The sequence below is a fragment of the Psammomys obesus genome, unplaced genomic scaffold (assembly GCF_907164565.1).
Source record: "Psammomys obesus unplaced genomic scaffold, mPsaObe1.curated_primary_1811, whole genome shotgun sequence".
NCBI lineage: Eukaryota > Metazoa > Chordata > Mammalia > Rodentia > Muridae > Psammomys > Psammomys obesus.
In genome coordinates, this window is record NW_026596085.1 from 2,335,245 (window position 1) to 2,349,936 (window position 14,692).

Consider the following 14,692-nt stretch of genomic DNA (forward strand, 5'->3'; position numbering starts at 1 on the left):
CATAGCTCTGCAGTGTGCTGAATGGACAGGGCTGGGAAGGAAGTAGCTAAAGCTAAGGGAGCTGGAGGGCGTGGTGGCTCACAGCTGCAATGGCGTTCAGAAGGCTGAGAAAGGAGATTGCTTACTGGTCAAGAGACCAGTCTGATTGCACGTGAGTTCCAGGCCACCCTGGCCTATAGAATGAGACCCTGTGGCTGGGAGACAGAGGCAGAGATCACTGTGAGTTCAAGGCCAGCCTGGGCAACATAGTAAGACATGGCATTTTGTCTTTAGAAAAAAAAAATGTCCAGGAGTAGTGGCTCATCCCTGTAATCCCAGCACTTGGGAGACAGGAGGGAACCTGAGGTCTTCCTTGGAGGCCATCCTGGCCGACATGACACCCTGTTTGAAAAAACAAGCAAGCAGCAAACCCAAAGATTAAATGAAGTTAGAATTATGGGCAGTGATAAGACTAGTGTAGCTAAGAGAAGTATCAGAGTACCCTGCCTCTCTTACATCTTTTTTAAAAATTTATTTTTATTTAATGTTTGTGAGTTTTGACTGCATGTAAGTATACCATGGGAGTGTAGTTCTTCTGCAGGCCAGTAGAGGACATCATTCCCTTTAAACTGAAGCTACCAGCAGTTGAGAGATGCCGTGCTGGTGTTGGGAACCAAATTCAAGTCCTCTGTGAAAACAGCCAATGTCCTTAGCCACAGAGCCACCCCTCCAGACCTCCCCAAGTCTCAAGGAAGAAGCTTATGTGAGAACTCTTACTAGGAACTGAATTGGGAAGAACATTGATGTTGGACCTCCAACCTTTAGTATTAGGACAAAATAAAGATTAAGATGATGATGATGATGATTAGGGAGGGTCTCATTCTGCAGCCCAGTTGGGCTGGTGTTCACTTTGTGAACCAGGCTGACTTCAGTCTCATGCAGTTGTGCCTCAGTCTTTCTAGTGTTAGGAACACCGACGTGGGCCAGCATGTCCAGCTGATATCTGTGACCTGTGAGTGTGGTAGTCAAAGAAGAAATAGAGGCTTCCAATCTTTAGGAAGGGACCAGAGATGTAAAATTGATGGGTTTTTTTTCTACGCCCATTCTAGGGAGACCTGTTACATTTATTAATACAGTTTAAAGCACTATAGACGGCCAGATACTCGTCTATTCTAGCCCAGCTGTGCTGGTCTGGCCTATTTCCCACACACCTGCCTGTTTCCAGCCATCTAGTCTTGCCCTGGCTGCTTCTACCCTGTCCTTGTCCTCATAGCTACCTCCTCATGGTCACCTCTTCATTTGTGGAAGGCCTCTCTTTCACCTTCATTCTCTCTCTCTCTTCTCTCTCTCTCTCTTTCTCTCTCCTCTCTCTCTCTCTCTCTACACACACACACACACACACACACACACACACACACACACACACACACACACACACTATTAAAAACTAAAAGTAAAACCTTTAAACAAAACAAAGGGCTGGAGAGATGGCTCAGTGGTTAAGAGCACTGGCTGCTCTTCCAGAGGACCTGAGTTCAATTCCTAGCAACCACAGGGTAGCTCACAACCCTCTATAGTGAGATCTGCTGCCCTCTTCTGGCGTGAAGGTGTACTTGCAGATGGAGCACTCATACACATAAATAAGCCTTAAAAATAGTTACCTTTATAAGCTGAGAGTGGTGGTAAGGTGGATCTCTCTGAGTTTGAGGCCATCCTGGTCTACAAAGTGAGTCCAGGACAGACAAGACTACACAGTGAAACCCTATCTAGAAAAACAAACTAACAAATGGGAAACTGGGGGCTGGAGAGATGGCCTGGAGGCTAACAGAATTTGTTGCTTCTGGAGAGGACTCAGCTGGATTCCCACATCTTCTGGCCTCCACCAGGAATGCAAATATGTCCACACAGACATACTTGCAGGTAAAATGCCCTACACAGAAAAGAAAAGAAAACTAAGGCAAATTAATTTAATTAGAAACTGGCATCGGATAAGGCTTTTGATAGTCTTTATCCCCGGATAAATTCCCTTATTTGAATATCTGAATTTCCTTGCTTCAGCCTTAGCTGTGAGTAGGTAATGTTTCCACTCTTACGCAGTGTGTATGAAAACAGACGGTGGACAGTGCAGAAAAGCGAGAGCAGGGTGGGCCAGAAGCAGAATTCAATCGATACCTCTAGTCTTGACTTTGCTTCTTTGAAAGCCCAAGTCCACACTGAGTCTTGGCCCGTCTCTGCTGGGCCTCACAACTTAAGCGCACAGTCGTTTGATGGTGTCCAGAGAGAACTCTTTAGACCTGGGCACCCTCCCTGCTGTCCTCGGTTGCTTTCAGGTGGTCCTCGGAGGAGAGCCTTGGCTTAGCTGGAGCTGATGTCCACAGGCTAAGACCAAGTCACCACCCTAAGGGCCAGGCCTGGGCGGAACGCCGCAGCTGCCCACAGAACAGCTGCTTAAGACTGCGGCAGCTGCACCAGCTGCGGTTAATCTCAGATCCAACACACACCACACACCCCGTCCTTGTCATACTCCTCTGCTGCTCTACCCGGTCTCATAGAATCCCTTCTTTTCTTCTTTTTGAGACAGGGTCTCTCTAGGTAGCCCTGGCTGTCCTGGAACTCAATATCTAGACCACCCTGCCCTCACTGATATCCTCCTGCCTCTGCTGGGATTAAAGTGTTCCCATGCCTGGTCTAAGATTACCTAAAATCTCTGAGTGTGTGGGGGTTGTTTTGTTTTGTTTTTAACTAAATAACCTGAGACTCCTATATACTTCTCCCAGCATGATTCTGAATCCCCCCTACACACACACACACACACACACACACACACTTTTCTCTCCCCTTTAAAAAACTGATAGGAATGGAGTATTTGAGTATATGGAGTTTGGTTTTCAGTGACAAAGTAGTGTTGGGATGAAGGCTCTTGTCTGATAAGATGAGGTTTTCTGTTTCCTTTAAGACTCTATGTTAAAACCTAGAAATTCTTCGAAGGATTTTGGGGAGAATGAGCATCATGCCCGAGGACACCACTTTTAAACTGGTTGCTTTTCATGGATTGGTGATTATACATCTAAAAACAACAGAGCTATATGTTTTTCTTCTTTTTGGGGGGTGGTTTGTTTGTTTGTGTTTTTTGTTTTTGCTTTTTTGAGACAGGGCTTTTCTGTGTAGCCTGAGATCCTTCTGCCTCTGCTTCCTGAGTACCACTGCTGCCGCCGCTGCCACCGTCCTGCTTGTGTGTGTGTGTGTTTTATTTAGCATTTTATTTATCCGTTGTGTTCTTAAGGGATCATTTTGTTTGGGGGCACCAGAGGCTATGATGAGGTGCTGTAAGATGTAAACAAGCTTAAAGGTCAGATGCAGAGCCCCCCCTTCCATGCTGCAAATACCGCTAGGCCCTGCAAATACCGCTAGGCTTTCTACTGCACTAAGGATTCACCCTCCCCCTTCTGGTTGCTGTTGGGGTGTCTTGCTGTCTCGCCAGCCCTGAGTGTCTGGATCCATTTGAGCACCCACGTGATAGTCCTGTTTCAAAGCCCCAGTAGCTGAGACTCTAGGTGTCTGCCACCAAACTCCAGAGCTTTTGAACATGAATTTGTTTGAGTACTAATTAAGGCAATTAAGTTTTAGGTTGGGGGAAACAGTAGGATCAGAGGTGAGCTTTAAAAGGATTCTTGAGTCCCAGCCTGGTGGCATGCCTGCTTTCTCCACTGCTCACAGGAAGCCCACTCTGCTGCTTGCTCATGCCCTGATCAGGAGGCTGAGCCCAGAGAATCATGAGTCAGGCAACTTGAGCTGCCTAGGGGGTTGTGTTCTTGCAATCCCAACAGTGGAGAAGTGGCATCAGAAGAGTCCTGGCATTCACTGGCGGCAGCCAGCCCAGTCAGTGGAGCCCAGGACCCACTGAGACACCCTGTCTAAAAGAACACGAGGGGCTGGTGAGACAGCGCAGTAGAAAAAAGTGTTTGCCTCAAAGGTCTGGCAACCTGAGTCCAGTCCTGGGAAGCCCTGTAAGGATAGAAGGACAAAATCAACTCTACACCGTTGTTCTTTGACCTTAATGTATGTGTCACTCCCCGATATCACACACACAAAATGATAATAATAATAACAGTAATAATAGCAACTACAAATAAAGCAAAATTCAAGGCAGCCAGCCCCTGAGAAATAATACCCAAGACTGATTTTTGTCCTACACACACACCTGTGTACCATCTCTGTGAACACACACACACACACACACACACACACACACACACACGTTTATCTTTCTTGTTTGTTTTATTTGATTGGAGACAGGATCTCTCTAAGTAGCCGTGGCTATCCCAGAACTCAGTATGTAGACCAGGCTGGCCTCAGACTCACAGAGATCCTTCTGCCTCTGTCTCCCGAGTACAGGGACTAAAGGTATGTGCCACCATGTCCAACCAATATTTAATTTAGTTTTTTAAATTTTTTTGAAGCAGGGTTTCTCTGTATGGCCTTTGTTATCCTGGACTTGCTTTGTAGACCAGGCTGGCCTGAACTCACAGGGATCTCTTCCCCAAGTGCTGGAACTACAGGTGTACAGCACTGCATCTGGCTTAGTTTAATTTTTGGTTACATATAATTACATACTTGTGTCCCTGTGTGTATACGTCACGAGTGTTTGGGTACCAGGAAGCTCAGAAAAGGCCATCTGAGCCCTGGGATTGGAGGTACAGGAGGTTATAAGCTGCTTGTCATAGGTTCTGGGAGTGTAACTCAGATCCTCAGGAGGAGCAGTGTGCAATGTTAAATGCTGGTCCGTCTCTACCAACCCCTCCCCTCAAAAAAAAAATCAAAGAAAACCCATGAATGATGGGTTAATAAGATCTTATTAATAAATTAATAAGATCACCTGCCAGGTGGTGGTGCATGTAGCACACGCCTTTAATCCCAGCTCTTGGGAGGCAAAGACAAGTGGATCTCTGTGAGCTTGAGGCCAGCCTGATCTACAAAGCTAATCTCTGAGTTCGAGGCCAGCCTACTCTATAAAGCCTGGTCTAGTACAGCCAGGACTACAAAAGGAAACCCTGGCTTGAAAAAGGTTTTTTAAAAAAATCACTTGATGCCACATGTGGTGGCTTAAGACTCTGATCTTGGCATCTGGAAGCCCGGGGCACAAGGATTTTTAGTTTGTGGCCAACCTTGGCTATATAGTGAAACCATCACAAAAAATAAACCATATCCACTGCCACTAAACTATGATGCTGCCAAAATTGAATCCGAGGTCAACTTGGCTGCAAGAGATGTTTCCTCTTGTAAAACCAAATAGCTGAGTGTGCAGTGCAGGACTTTAACCCCAGCACTAGGGAGGCAGGAGGATCTCTGAGTTTGAGGCCAGCCTGGTGTACAGAGTGTGTTTCAGGGCAGCCAGGGCTACACAGACCATCCCTGTCTTGGTGGGGAGGAAGAAAAAGAAAAGAAAGAAACCAAAAGAAATGAAGACAAAACAAGTAAAAATTAAATTAAATTAAAATTAGGAGTTTAATTAAATTAAATTAAAATTTCATTTCATTTCATTTAAAATTAAAATTAATTAAATTAAATTAAAATTCCTTGGCACTGAGTGGAGAACAGATTGGGAAGAGCTAAGAAGTTAAGGGTGGAGAGAAAGAAGGAAGGAGTGCAGATAATAGATGTTTTCTGACCAAGATGCAGAGAGGCGATGGAGATAGAGTAAGAAAGTACCATGTCTCCCCCTCCCCACCCTCAGGCTTCTAAAGCTGTCATCCAAACCTTCCCTAGACCTGGATTTGGTTTGGTGGCTCACACTTGTATTCCAGGATTTAGGAGTCTGAGGCAGGAGGATGAGGCTATCCAACTAGACTAGGCTACATATGAAACTCTGTCTCAAAACAAAACAAAAACAAACCCAAGAATTATAGTTTCATTTAAGCTTTTGAACATGAAGATACTGCTTTAAAATATCAATACAAAATAGGAGGAGGGAGATGTGACACCTGCAGGTGACAGATCCGGTGGCCCTGAGGTGGCAACATCAGAAAATAGTCAAGAGCTGTAGAGGTGCAGGTCCGAGTCCCTCAGCTTTGTTACTTTGTTGAGGTTTGGAACTGTGCCTTTCTGTTACTGTATCCACACAAGGTTTTGTTGTTGTTAAATTGTATTAGTAATTGAACCCAGGACCTCCTGATTGCTAGGCACCCACCTTCCCACTGAGCTATGAACTAGATCTCAAGTAGGTTTTGTTTCCAGGACTGGCTTTCTCTGTGTAGCCTGGAACTTGCGCTGTAGACCAGAGCTGACCTCGAAAGCAGAGCTCCACCTGCCTCTGCCTCCTGAGCGCCACCACCGGCACCGCTGGCTTCACCCAGGTAGCCATCACATGCGAGATATTAGCAAGGTCAGGTGGCTGTAGGCTAGACTCTGAATTTGGAGGTTCCCACAGTGGTCGACAATAGCCTTGTCTGCTGTGAAGCTGGGTGTCCAAGAGTGGACGGGTGGTGAGGGCAGAGCTGTGGAAAACAGACTATAGACGTGGAAAACCCCTGCGTGAGCTCGGAACTCCACCTTCCCACAGCTAATGCACAGACAACCTGCTGGAAACCGAAAAGTTGCCACAGGGGATAGAGAGACGCTTCAGTGTAAGAGCCCTTGCTGGCACCTGGGTTCAGTTCCCAGCACCCACAGGGATGCTCAGAACTGTCTGTAACTCCAGTTCCAGGGGACAAGATGCCCTCATCTGACCTCCACAGGCACCAATGCAGGGGCCTGTGGCACACATACATACATACATGCAGGCAAATCAGGAAATAGTCTATCTCGAGACTTGAACCTTGGCAGATCTGAGCCTTTTTCAGAGTAATACCAATGGAAGAATCATGTTATTGGATGGACTCCAGGGCCCCAAAGCTCAAGAGGTCCTGGCCTGCTTACCTGCTTTTGCCACCTTGTAGGACACGTCAGGCAGACACATGAAGGGGGTGAGGGTGGGCAGGGACGGAATCTGAGTCAGCACCCTGGCTCCAACACCCAACACTCAAGTTCCTTCTGGACTTTCTGCTTCCTTTGAGACTTCAGCCTCATGAGCAAACACAGGACAGGAAACAAGAGAATGGCCGATTCAACCCACAGATCCCTAAGAAAGAATACAGTATTTTTCTGGGCCAGCACTTGGAAGGCAGAGGCAGGTGTATCTCTGGGAGTTCAAGGCTACTGTCTGTCTATGGCCAGCCAGGGCTGCATAGTAAGACCTTGCCTCGAAACAAAAACAAAAACAAAAGGAAAAAGGAAGAAAGAGCCAGCCACACAACCTTATCCCAGCACTCTGAGGCAGAGGCAGGTGGATCTCTGTGATTTTGAGGCCAGCCTGGTCTACAGAATGAGTTCCAGGACTATCAGAGCTATGCAGAGCAACCTTGTCCCCCCCCCCAAAAAAAAACCTAACCCCAATCCAAACAAAAATATATAAAATATAAAACCAATAAAATTCCCCAAACCTCATATTGCTTTAGGCCAAAGCTCCTAAGCATTGTTATTGGTCTTTTGAGACAAGGTCTCTCTGTGTAGCCCTGGCTGTTCTGGAACTTGCTCTGTACACCTTGCTGGTCTTGAACTCACAGATCTGCCTGCCTCTGCCTCCTGAGTGAGGAGACTAAAGGTGTGAGCCACCACTCCCAGTGCTCTTTATGATGAGAACAATGCTTATTTATACACCAGCAAGGAGGCAAATTCTTAGCTGTGGAATACAAAGAAGCTCCATGAAGCATAGCATTCTTTAGAATTTTGTATGGGTGTGGCCAAATAACTGAGAAAAACCACTTCAAGGAAGGAGTGTTTTATTTTGGCTCAGAATTCCACACTGTTAGTCTAAGGTCGCTTGGCTATAAGTTTGTGCCCGCGGTGATGTAATCTCATTGACAGTAGACACATTGGTGGAGGAGCTTCTCTACAGTAGACAGGAAACAAAAGCAGGCATGCAAGAAAGACCAGCATCACTTAGAACCTTGCAGACACCCTCCCCCAGTGGCCTACTTTGTAATGGAAGTTTTGGTTTCTTTAAAAACTCAGTTACATTACATAAATATGTTTTTGTTTTAATCCCAAGTGTGGGATTTTAGTTTGGGCTTTAGTTTGTTGGCAGCTGACAATTGCCTCGTTCTGAGTGTGGTCTTTGACAGCTGGTAAAGGCTTGCCTTGGGCAAGAGGGGTGTGGCCTAGGACTCTGAGCGATATAAATACCAGAGCCTAGCCAGAGACGGTGTAGCAGTTTGGAGAGACAGAGACAGATGGTGTGGTAGCTTGGAGAGGCATGGGAGAGATGCTCTGAGGCCCAGGAGCTTGGAGGAGATAGATGGAGGAGACAGCTTGCCACATTTGCTGTTGGTGGAGATTGGTATAGCCCCCAAAGGAGCCCACCAGCCCTAACAACTGGGAGGAGTAAAGGGGTCTGCACCCCCTCTCCCCACTACCCTTCTCTCCTACCTAGGGTTAAAGGGTTGGTGGAAGGGAGCTAGAGGCTTAAATGCCCCAAATAGGATAGAGTTTAAAACAAGCACAACACTACATCCCAGGTTCTGCCTTATCAAGGGAAGAATCCACTGGTTCATTCCTAGCAGCCCGTGACGTCTTGGGTTTGCATGTACACCTGTTCTGCGCACTAAAACACAAGCAGAGGCTCATGCAACAAAACCTCTGTGAATAAATTTAAACGCAAGGGAACAGAGACCCTGTATGTCATTTCTTTCTTTCTGCTAACCTTGGACAGTGAGTGGCCCAGAGCGAGTAGAACGTGCTCAACAGCACGTTCTTTTTCTTTTTTGTTTTTCCGAGACACAGTTTCTCTGTGCAGCCTTGGCTGTGCTGGAACTCACTCTGTAGACCAGGCTGGCCTTGAACTCACAGAGAGTAGCCCGCCTCTGCTGAGATTAAAGGTACGTGCTACCACCGCCCAGCTCTTTTTCCATTTTTTTTTTTTTAAGACAAGGTCTCTTGGGCTCAAACTCACTATGTAGCTGAGGCCGTAATGAGTTTGAACTTCTGACCTTCCTGTCTTCGCCTCTTAAATCCTGTGGTTATAGGCCTAGGCCACCAAGCCTGGCCTTTTTTTTTGGGGGGGGGGGTGAGGGGAAAGCTCTTATACATTAATCTTGGGTGGCTTTATGTTGTGTAGCCCAGGCTGGTGTCTAACATTCAGCACCCTCCTGCCTCAACCCTCAAGTGCTGAGCTCAAGAAATACTTGCGGAATAAATGAGCGCCCTGATTATGATAAGGAAACTTGAGACTGTAGAGTCGCACTCTGAAGCAGTTTCCGTAAGAACTCCGGTTCTGGGATTACATTCTAGAAGACTGAAAACGCCCAGCAAAATGTCCGGGCTGAATGCTGGGGTCCTCTGGGTTCGGGCACCACCGCCACCGGCCTCCAGAGGCCTAGAATCTTTTCAGCAAAACCTCCCGCCCAAAGCCACTTGTAGTGGTGCACCCCTTTAATCCAGGACGGGGGAGGGGGGTAGAGGCAAGTGAATTTGAAGCCAGCACGGTTTATATAGAGAGGGTTACACAGCGAGACCCTATCTCAAAAGCAGCCCAGCCACAACCGATTTTCCTTTTCGTGTTGTATGTTCACAGCAGGTGTTTTCCATGTACGATTCTCGGCGCCGCTGGCTAGGCTGCAAGTGGGCAAGTACCTCTAGGACCCCGAGTTCCTTCCTCTTTCTTTATGAATGAACAGGCTGAGGTCTACGCATGTGCAGCTCCCAAAGATCCCGCTCCACGTGAGGCCCACCCTTCCCTCCCGAGGATGACTCCTCCCCCGTTCATTCTAACAGACCAATGGGGAGCAGCCTGGGGGGCGGAGCCGGGAGCCGCCCGGCTGGGTGTCCCGCCCTCCGCGCCCGGCTCCTTGCGTAGAGCCGCGGTGTTGTGATCACGTGGTCTGCCCGGGGCGCGCGGCTTGTTTTGTTTTTTTCCGGCTTGCGGGGCGTAGCTTCGGTGAGCGGCCGTCCTTCCCGCCCTCACCGCCGTCTGCACCCTGGCTGATCTTCGGGCTCCATCGGCCGGCGCTCCCGCGAGCGCCTCGGGGCGGGGTCCCTGTCATGCCGCTGGTGCGCTACAGGAAGGTGGCCATCCTCGGGTACCGCTCCGTAGGTGAGTCTCCGCCCTCCCGAGAGCACCGTTGCTCTGTGGCCAGGAGAGGCGCGCTGTCGCGGAAGTGTGACACGAGGAGCCGGACTGGCCTGGGAAGGAGTCGGCTTTCCTGCCAGGAGATGGAAGGGCGGAGGGATGCTGGAAGAGGAGCGCGCAAGGGTTAACGCGCACCGGGCTGTGGTCCCCGCGTTGCTCTGGGAGCGGGGCGTGGGATCAGTGTTTGGAGGCGTGGTGGAGGTCTACGCGGGGCAGGAAGTCGAAAGTGTCCTTGGGCTGGTGCGCTTGATCCTGGGGAGTCGTGAGGTGGGGTGGGGCAGGGGAAGGCTTCCTGCGGCGCCGCCGAAAGCATCCAGTAGTAAAAACGCTGCGGAATCAACGCGAAAGGCGTAAGGATGGTGGTAATCATAGGCCGAGGGGGCTTGCTTGGGGGTCTCCCAGACTGCGAAGCTGATTTGGGGTGAACTTTGGTCCTGGCAACAGTCCGAAAGGACAAAAGGTGTGAATAAGGATGGATGGTTGTATTACAATGATCTCTGGTCCTTGAAGGGAAGACATCTTTGGCACATCAATTTGTGGAAGGCGAGTTCCTGGAAGGCTACGATCCTACAGTGGAGAATAGTAAGTAGTACCTTTTGGCTTTTTATTTATTCACTTATTTACTTCTTTGTTTATTTATTTATTCGTTTATGTATTTTGCTTTTCAGACAGGGTTTCTTTATGTAGCTTTGGCTGTTGTGGAGCTCACTTTGTAGACCACCCTGGCCTGAAGGAACTCAGAGGAATCTGCCTGCCTCTGCCTCCCAGGTGCTGGGTTTAAAGGCGTTAGCCACCAGCCCCGGGCCTTTTTGGCTTTTTTTGTGTAGCCTTGGCAGTCTTACAACTAGCTCTGTAGACCAAGTTGGCCTCCAACTCATAGAGACCACTTGCTTGCCTCTGCCTCTGCCTCCCGAATGCTGGGATTAAAAGCGTGTGCCCTTCATGAGTAGTGTTCTTCAGTGTGAAGGGGCTAGAACCAAATAGACTGGGTACCCTCTTTAACTATGTTTTGAGATTTCTTTGTTGTCAAGGGGCTGATTTATTTATATAATCTAATCGCTTCTGGGAATCCTGTTCTGTGTCTAGAAAGTGGGATTTGCAAGGTTCTAGTCCAGGATAGAATAGATCAGGGGTTCTCGGCCTGTGGGTTGGGATTCCTTTTACAACCCCCTACCTCCAAAAATATTTACATGTGAACTACGATCCATAACAACAGTAAGATCACAGTTATAAAGTAGCAACAAAAATAATTTTACGGTTGGGGGTCACCACACCATGAGGGAGTGTATTAAAAGGTCTCAGTATTAGGAAGGTTGAGAACCAGTGGTGTAGAGGAACTTAGCAAGTCTGTCTGCGTCACCCCTGGGGGGGCGGGTCAGGAGTCAAGATGTTTTTCCTGTTGTTCTTCCAGCTTACAGCAAGACAGTGACTCTTGGCAAAGATGAGTTTCACCTACATCTAGTGGACACAGCAGGGCAGGTACCAGCCGGGGGAGGGTGTCCAAGTGTTGCAGGTTAACCTTGGGTAAAGTCTGATGGTCTGTGTGGTTCATGTGTGACAAAGCACGTGCAAGGCTCCGTAGTGCCTTCACAAATACTTGTTTAATGGGAGAGACAGGAGCAAGACATGTCCCGGGGAGGGTCAGTGAATGCTGTCCCACCAGCTCACACCACCTGAGCCATGTGACTAAATACTCACGTTTGTGTTGTCAGGATGAGTACAGCATCTTGCCCTACTCCTTCATCATCGGTGTCCACGGCTACGTGCTGGTGTATTCTGTCACCTCTCTGCATAGGTACGCGATTGGGATTTCCAGTGGGGCTGGGTGAGACTCAGCGATTATCCATGTACTAACAGTACAGGTCTTCTTATGTTTGAAGCTTCCAAATCATTAAGAGCCTGTACCGAAAGCTACATGAAGGCCACGGCAAAACCAGGTCAGCGGCCCTGGAAATAGAGACAGGGTGGGTTTGAGGATGTGGAAGAAGGCAGAGGGGTGACTTCTTCAAGGAGGCTGGACGTAGGTCTTGCCTGGCTTTTGGGAATCACCTAACCTTGGTGTGGTTGGAATACTTGGGGACCATGGGGGATGAGGAAGGGGATCTTACAGCCACGCAGCAGTAACTGCTGCTTTCTCACAGGCTGCCGGCGGTGCTTGTGGGGAACAAGGCAGACCTCTCTCGAGACAGGTGTGTAAACCTCTGTTGCTCAGGGCAAAGGGAAGTGAGCTGGACTAGGGATCAGTTAACGGTAGTCCTTCCTGGCTTTGCTGCTAGATTAAAGTAATTTTACTTCCTTTTTATTTTTATTTTTTTGAACCAGGACCTTCACCATGTAGCCCAAGCTGTCCTTTTAACTCCTCTGCCTCAGCCTTCCTAAATAGTGCCAGCTGAGACTATGGCGGGGGCCACCACACCTAGCCAGTTTCTGTCTTTCTATTACCTCAATGGCTGTTTAAGGATAATCCAGTCATAAAGCCGTAATCCATGTTTCAAGTTTCAGACTCGCATTTATCTGTCATGCTTTTGTTTACATGTATCTTCTTTTTCCTCACCCTCATCAAACCTTGGGGGAGGGCTGTGGAGCGTCCGAGGAAATCCGACCCCTAAAGGTCTGTCAGAGAACCTGCAGACATTGCTACCTGCCTCAGTCCTTACTTGTTCCAAATCTGCTTCCAGAGAGGTGCAGGCGTTTGAAGGGAAGAAGCTGGCGGAGTCCTGGGGTGCAACGTTTATGGAGGCGTCTGCTCGAGAGAATCAGGTGCTCAGTGTGAGGACTAGGCTTGGTGGCGTGGTTAGCAGTGTCTTCCACACTGCTTGGTGTGGAAGATCCCTCGCTCGGGGATGGCGAGCGAGCGGTGTGTTCGCCTCAGGTCTGGGGAGCATTGGCACTGAACTAATTGACTTTTTTACCCCTGAATTTGCTTTATCCCTTGTAGCTAACTCAAGACATCTTCATCAAAGTCATCCAGGAGATTGCCCGTGTGGAGAATTCTTACGGGCAAGGCCGCCGATGCCATCTCATGTGAGCTCTTAGCATGGAATGACTGCCTCATGTCTGCCGCAGGCATTTTCCAGCCTGCGGGGGGCGGGGGGCAGACTCTCAGGACTTAAGTGGTATGCTGGCCAATTATGCCCCTAGCACTGTGGGCGTACAGTGTGGAACCCTCATTTTTGCACACTCATCCCAGGTTCTGTTAGCCTGGATGTTAATGTTTACAAAGGGGCAAGGAGTCTCACGGAGACTGGCTTCTAACTCCTTGCTTTTCTAATCGAACTTTTACAGTCTGTATAGTTGGGATATGAGTCTTGGGCATTGATTATCGAGGACCTACCCTCCTGGGTCCATTTTGGGTGTTGGTTGGTTGCTTGGCAGTTCTGATGTAAAACTGGCTACTGGGGTGACTGTGTATTTGTAAATAAACGGAGAAATCTTGTTGTTGACTTTTCTATGTGGGGAGCGCTGAGGAGTGGTGGATTCAACATTTAATATGGAGTCCTGTCTTTCTCTCCACTAAGGACCACTACCCGAAGACTTAACTGCTTGCCCTTTTCATCTATTTTGCTGCTCCCCCCCTCCATACTTCACCAAGTTCTACTGGGCTACCCCACCCATCTAAGTTTGTGGGTTCTGAAGATTCCCTTAACTACATATATACTGCCCTCTAGTGGCCAGCTCCATATGCTGACTAGCTGTTGTCCTGGGACCATGACATTTGCTGGATCTCAGCAAGAAGGAAGGAAGACCCCCATTTCTAATGATGTGAAGGAGGAGAGTAGAGGCAGGGACTAAAAGTGTGTGAGAACCAGAAAATTAAGAAGATTAAGAAGTAATTGTTTGGTGCACATCAGTTCTGCCACCTACTGTGTCCCTTCTCCCTTTTTTTTTTTTTTTCGTTTTTATTTTTTGTTGAGACAGGGTTTCTGTGTAGTCCTGGCTGTTCTAGAACTCACAGAAATCCACCTGCCTCCTGAAGGCTGGCACTAAAAGCATGCACCACCACACCTGGCTTATAGCAGACATTTTCCCTTCCTTTATCTGCTTAGGTCTCTTTTTGTGCCTTGCTTACTATTGGAATTGTGCTTTGTTTTTGTTTTAGGCATCAGAGACTTGCTTTGGTCTTTCTGATTCGCTGTTGCAGTACGATGGGTGTTTCTGCTACCAAGGGGGAAGTCTTTTTCACTCTTAAAATTTTGCCTGTGTGTTTATATGAGTGCAGGGACCTGACGAGACCAAAGGCCTCATTCCTTGGAGCTGTAGTTACAGGTGGTTGTAAGCTACCGTCCATAGGTCCTCTGCACAAGCAGTATGTCCTCCTAATTGCTGAGCAATCTCTCCAGCTTCTGCCTCTGTTTTTCTTGACAGCTCACCACCCTCACCAATTTATCCTCAAAGGCAGTTGTGAGGGAGACCTCAGAGGAACAATAGCATAGTAGAGACCTCCGCTGCTCACTGGGGAAGTGGAAGTACCCAGTCAGCCTAACTTTCCCATTTGTGAGGTATGGTTGAATTGGCATCAGAACCTGGATGTGGTGGTACCCCTGTAATCCC

The 14,692-nt window shown here is 48.2% G+C and overlaps 1 protein-coding gene across 1 annotated transcript; it reads left to right on the forward strand.

The window, feature by feature from the left end:
• The first annotated feature begins 9,906 nt into the window (after positions 1 to 9,906).
• Positions 9,907 to 13,570, forward strand: Rhebl1 (RHEB like 1). Its single transcript, XM_055627208.1, has 8 exons — positions 9,907 to 10,105; positions 10,652 to 10,723; positions 11,553 to 11,620; positions 11,854 to 11,936; positions 12,022 to 12,078; positions 12,283 to 12,330; positions 12,820 to 12,901; positions 13,080 to 13,570. The coding sequence occupies exons 1-8, from the start codon at positions 10,054 to 10,056 to the stop codon at positions 13,167 to 13,169; spliced, it is 552 nt and encodes a 183-aa protein (XP_055483183.1). The 5' UTR covers positions 9,907 to 10,053; the 3' UTR covers positions 13,170 to 13,570.
• The last annotated feature ends 1,122 nt before the right edge of the window (positions 13,571 to 14,692 follow it).

Excerpts from the sequence above, each read along its gene's own strand:
- Rhebl1 (XM_055627208.1), top strand. The coding sequence starts at position 10,054 with ATGCCGCTGGTGCGCTACAGGAAGGTGGCCATCCTCGGGTACCGCTCC. Across the intron at positions 10,724-11,552 it reads CGATCCTACAGTGGAGAATA|CTTACAGCAAGACAGTGACT; the intron begins GTAAGTAGTACC and ends TTGTTCTTCCAG. Across the intron at positions 12,079-12,282 it reads GAAGGCCACGGCAAAACCAG|GCTGCCGGCGGTGCTTGTGG; the intron begins GTCAGCGGCCCT and ends GCTTTCTCACAG.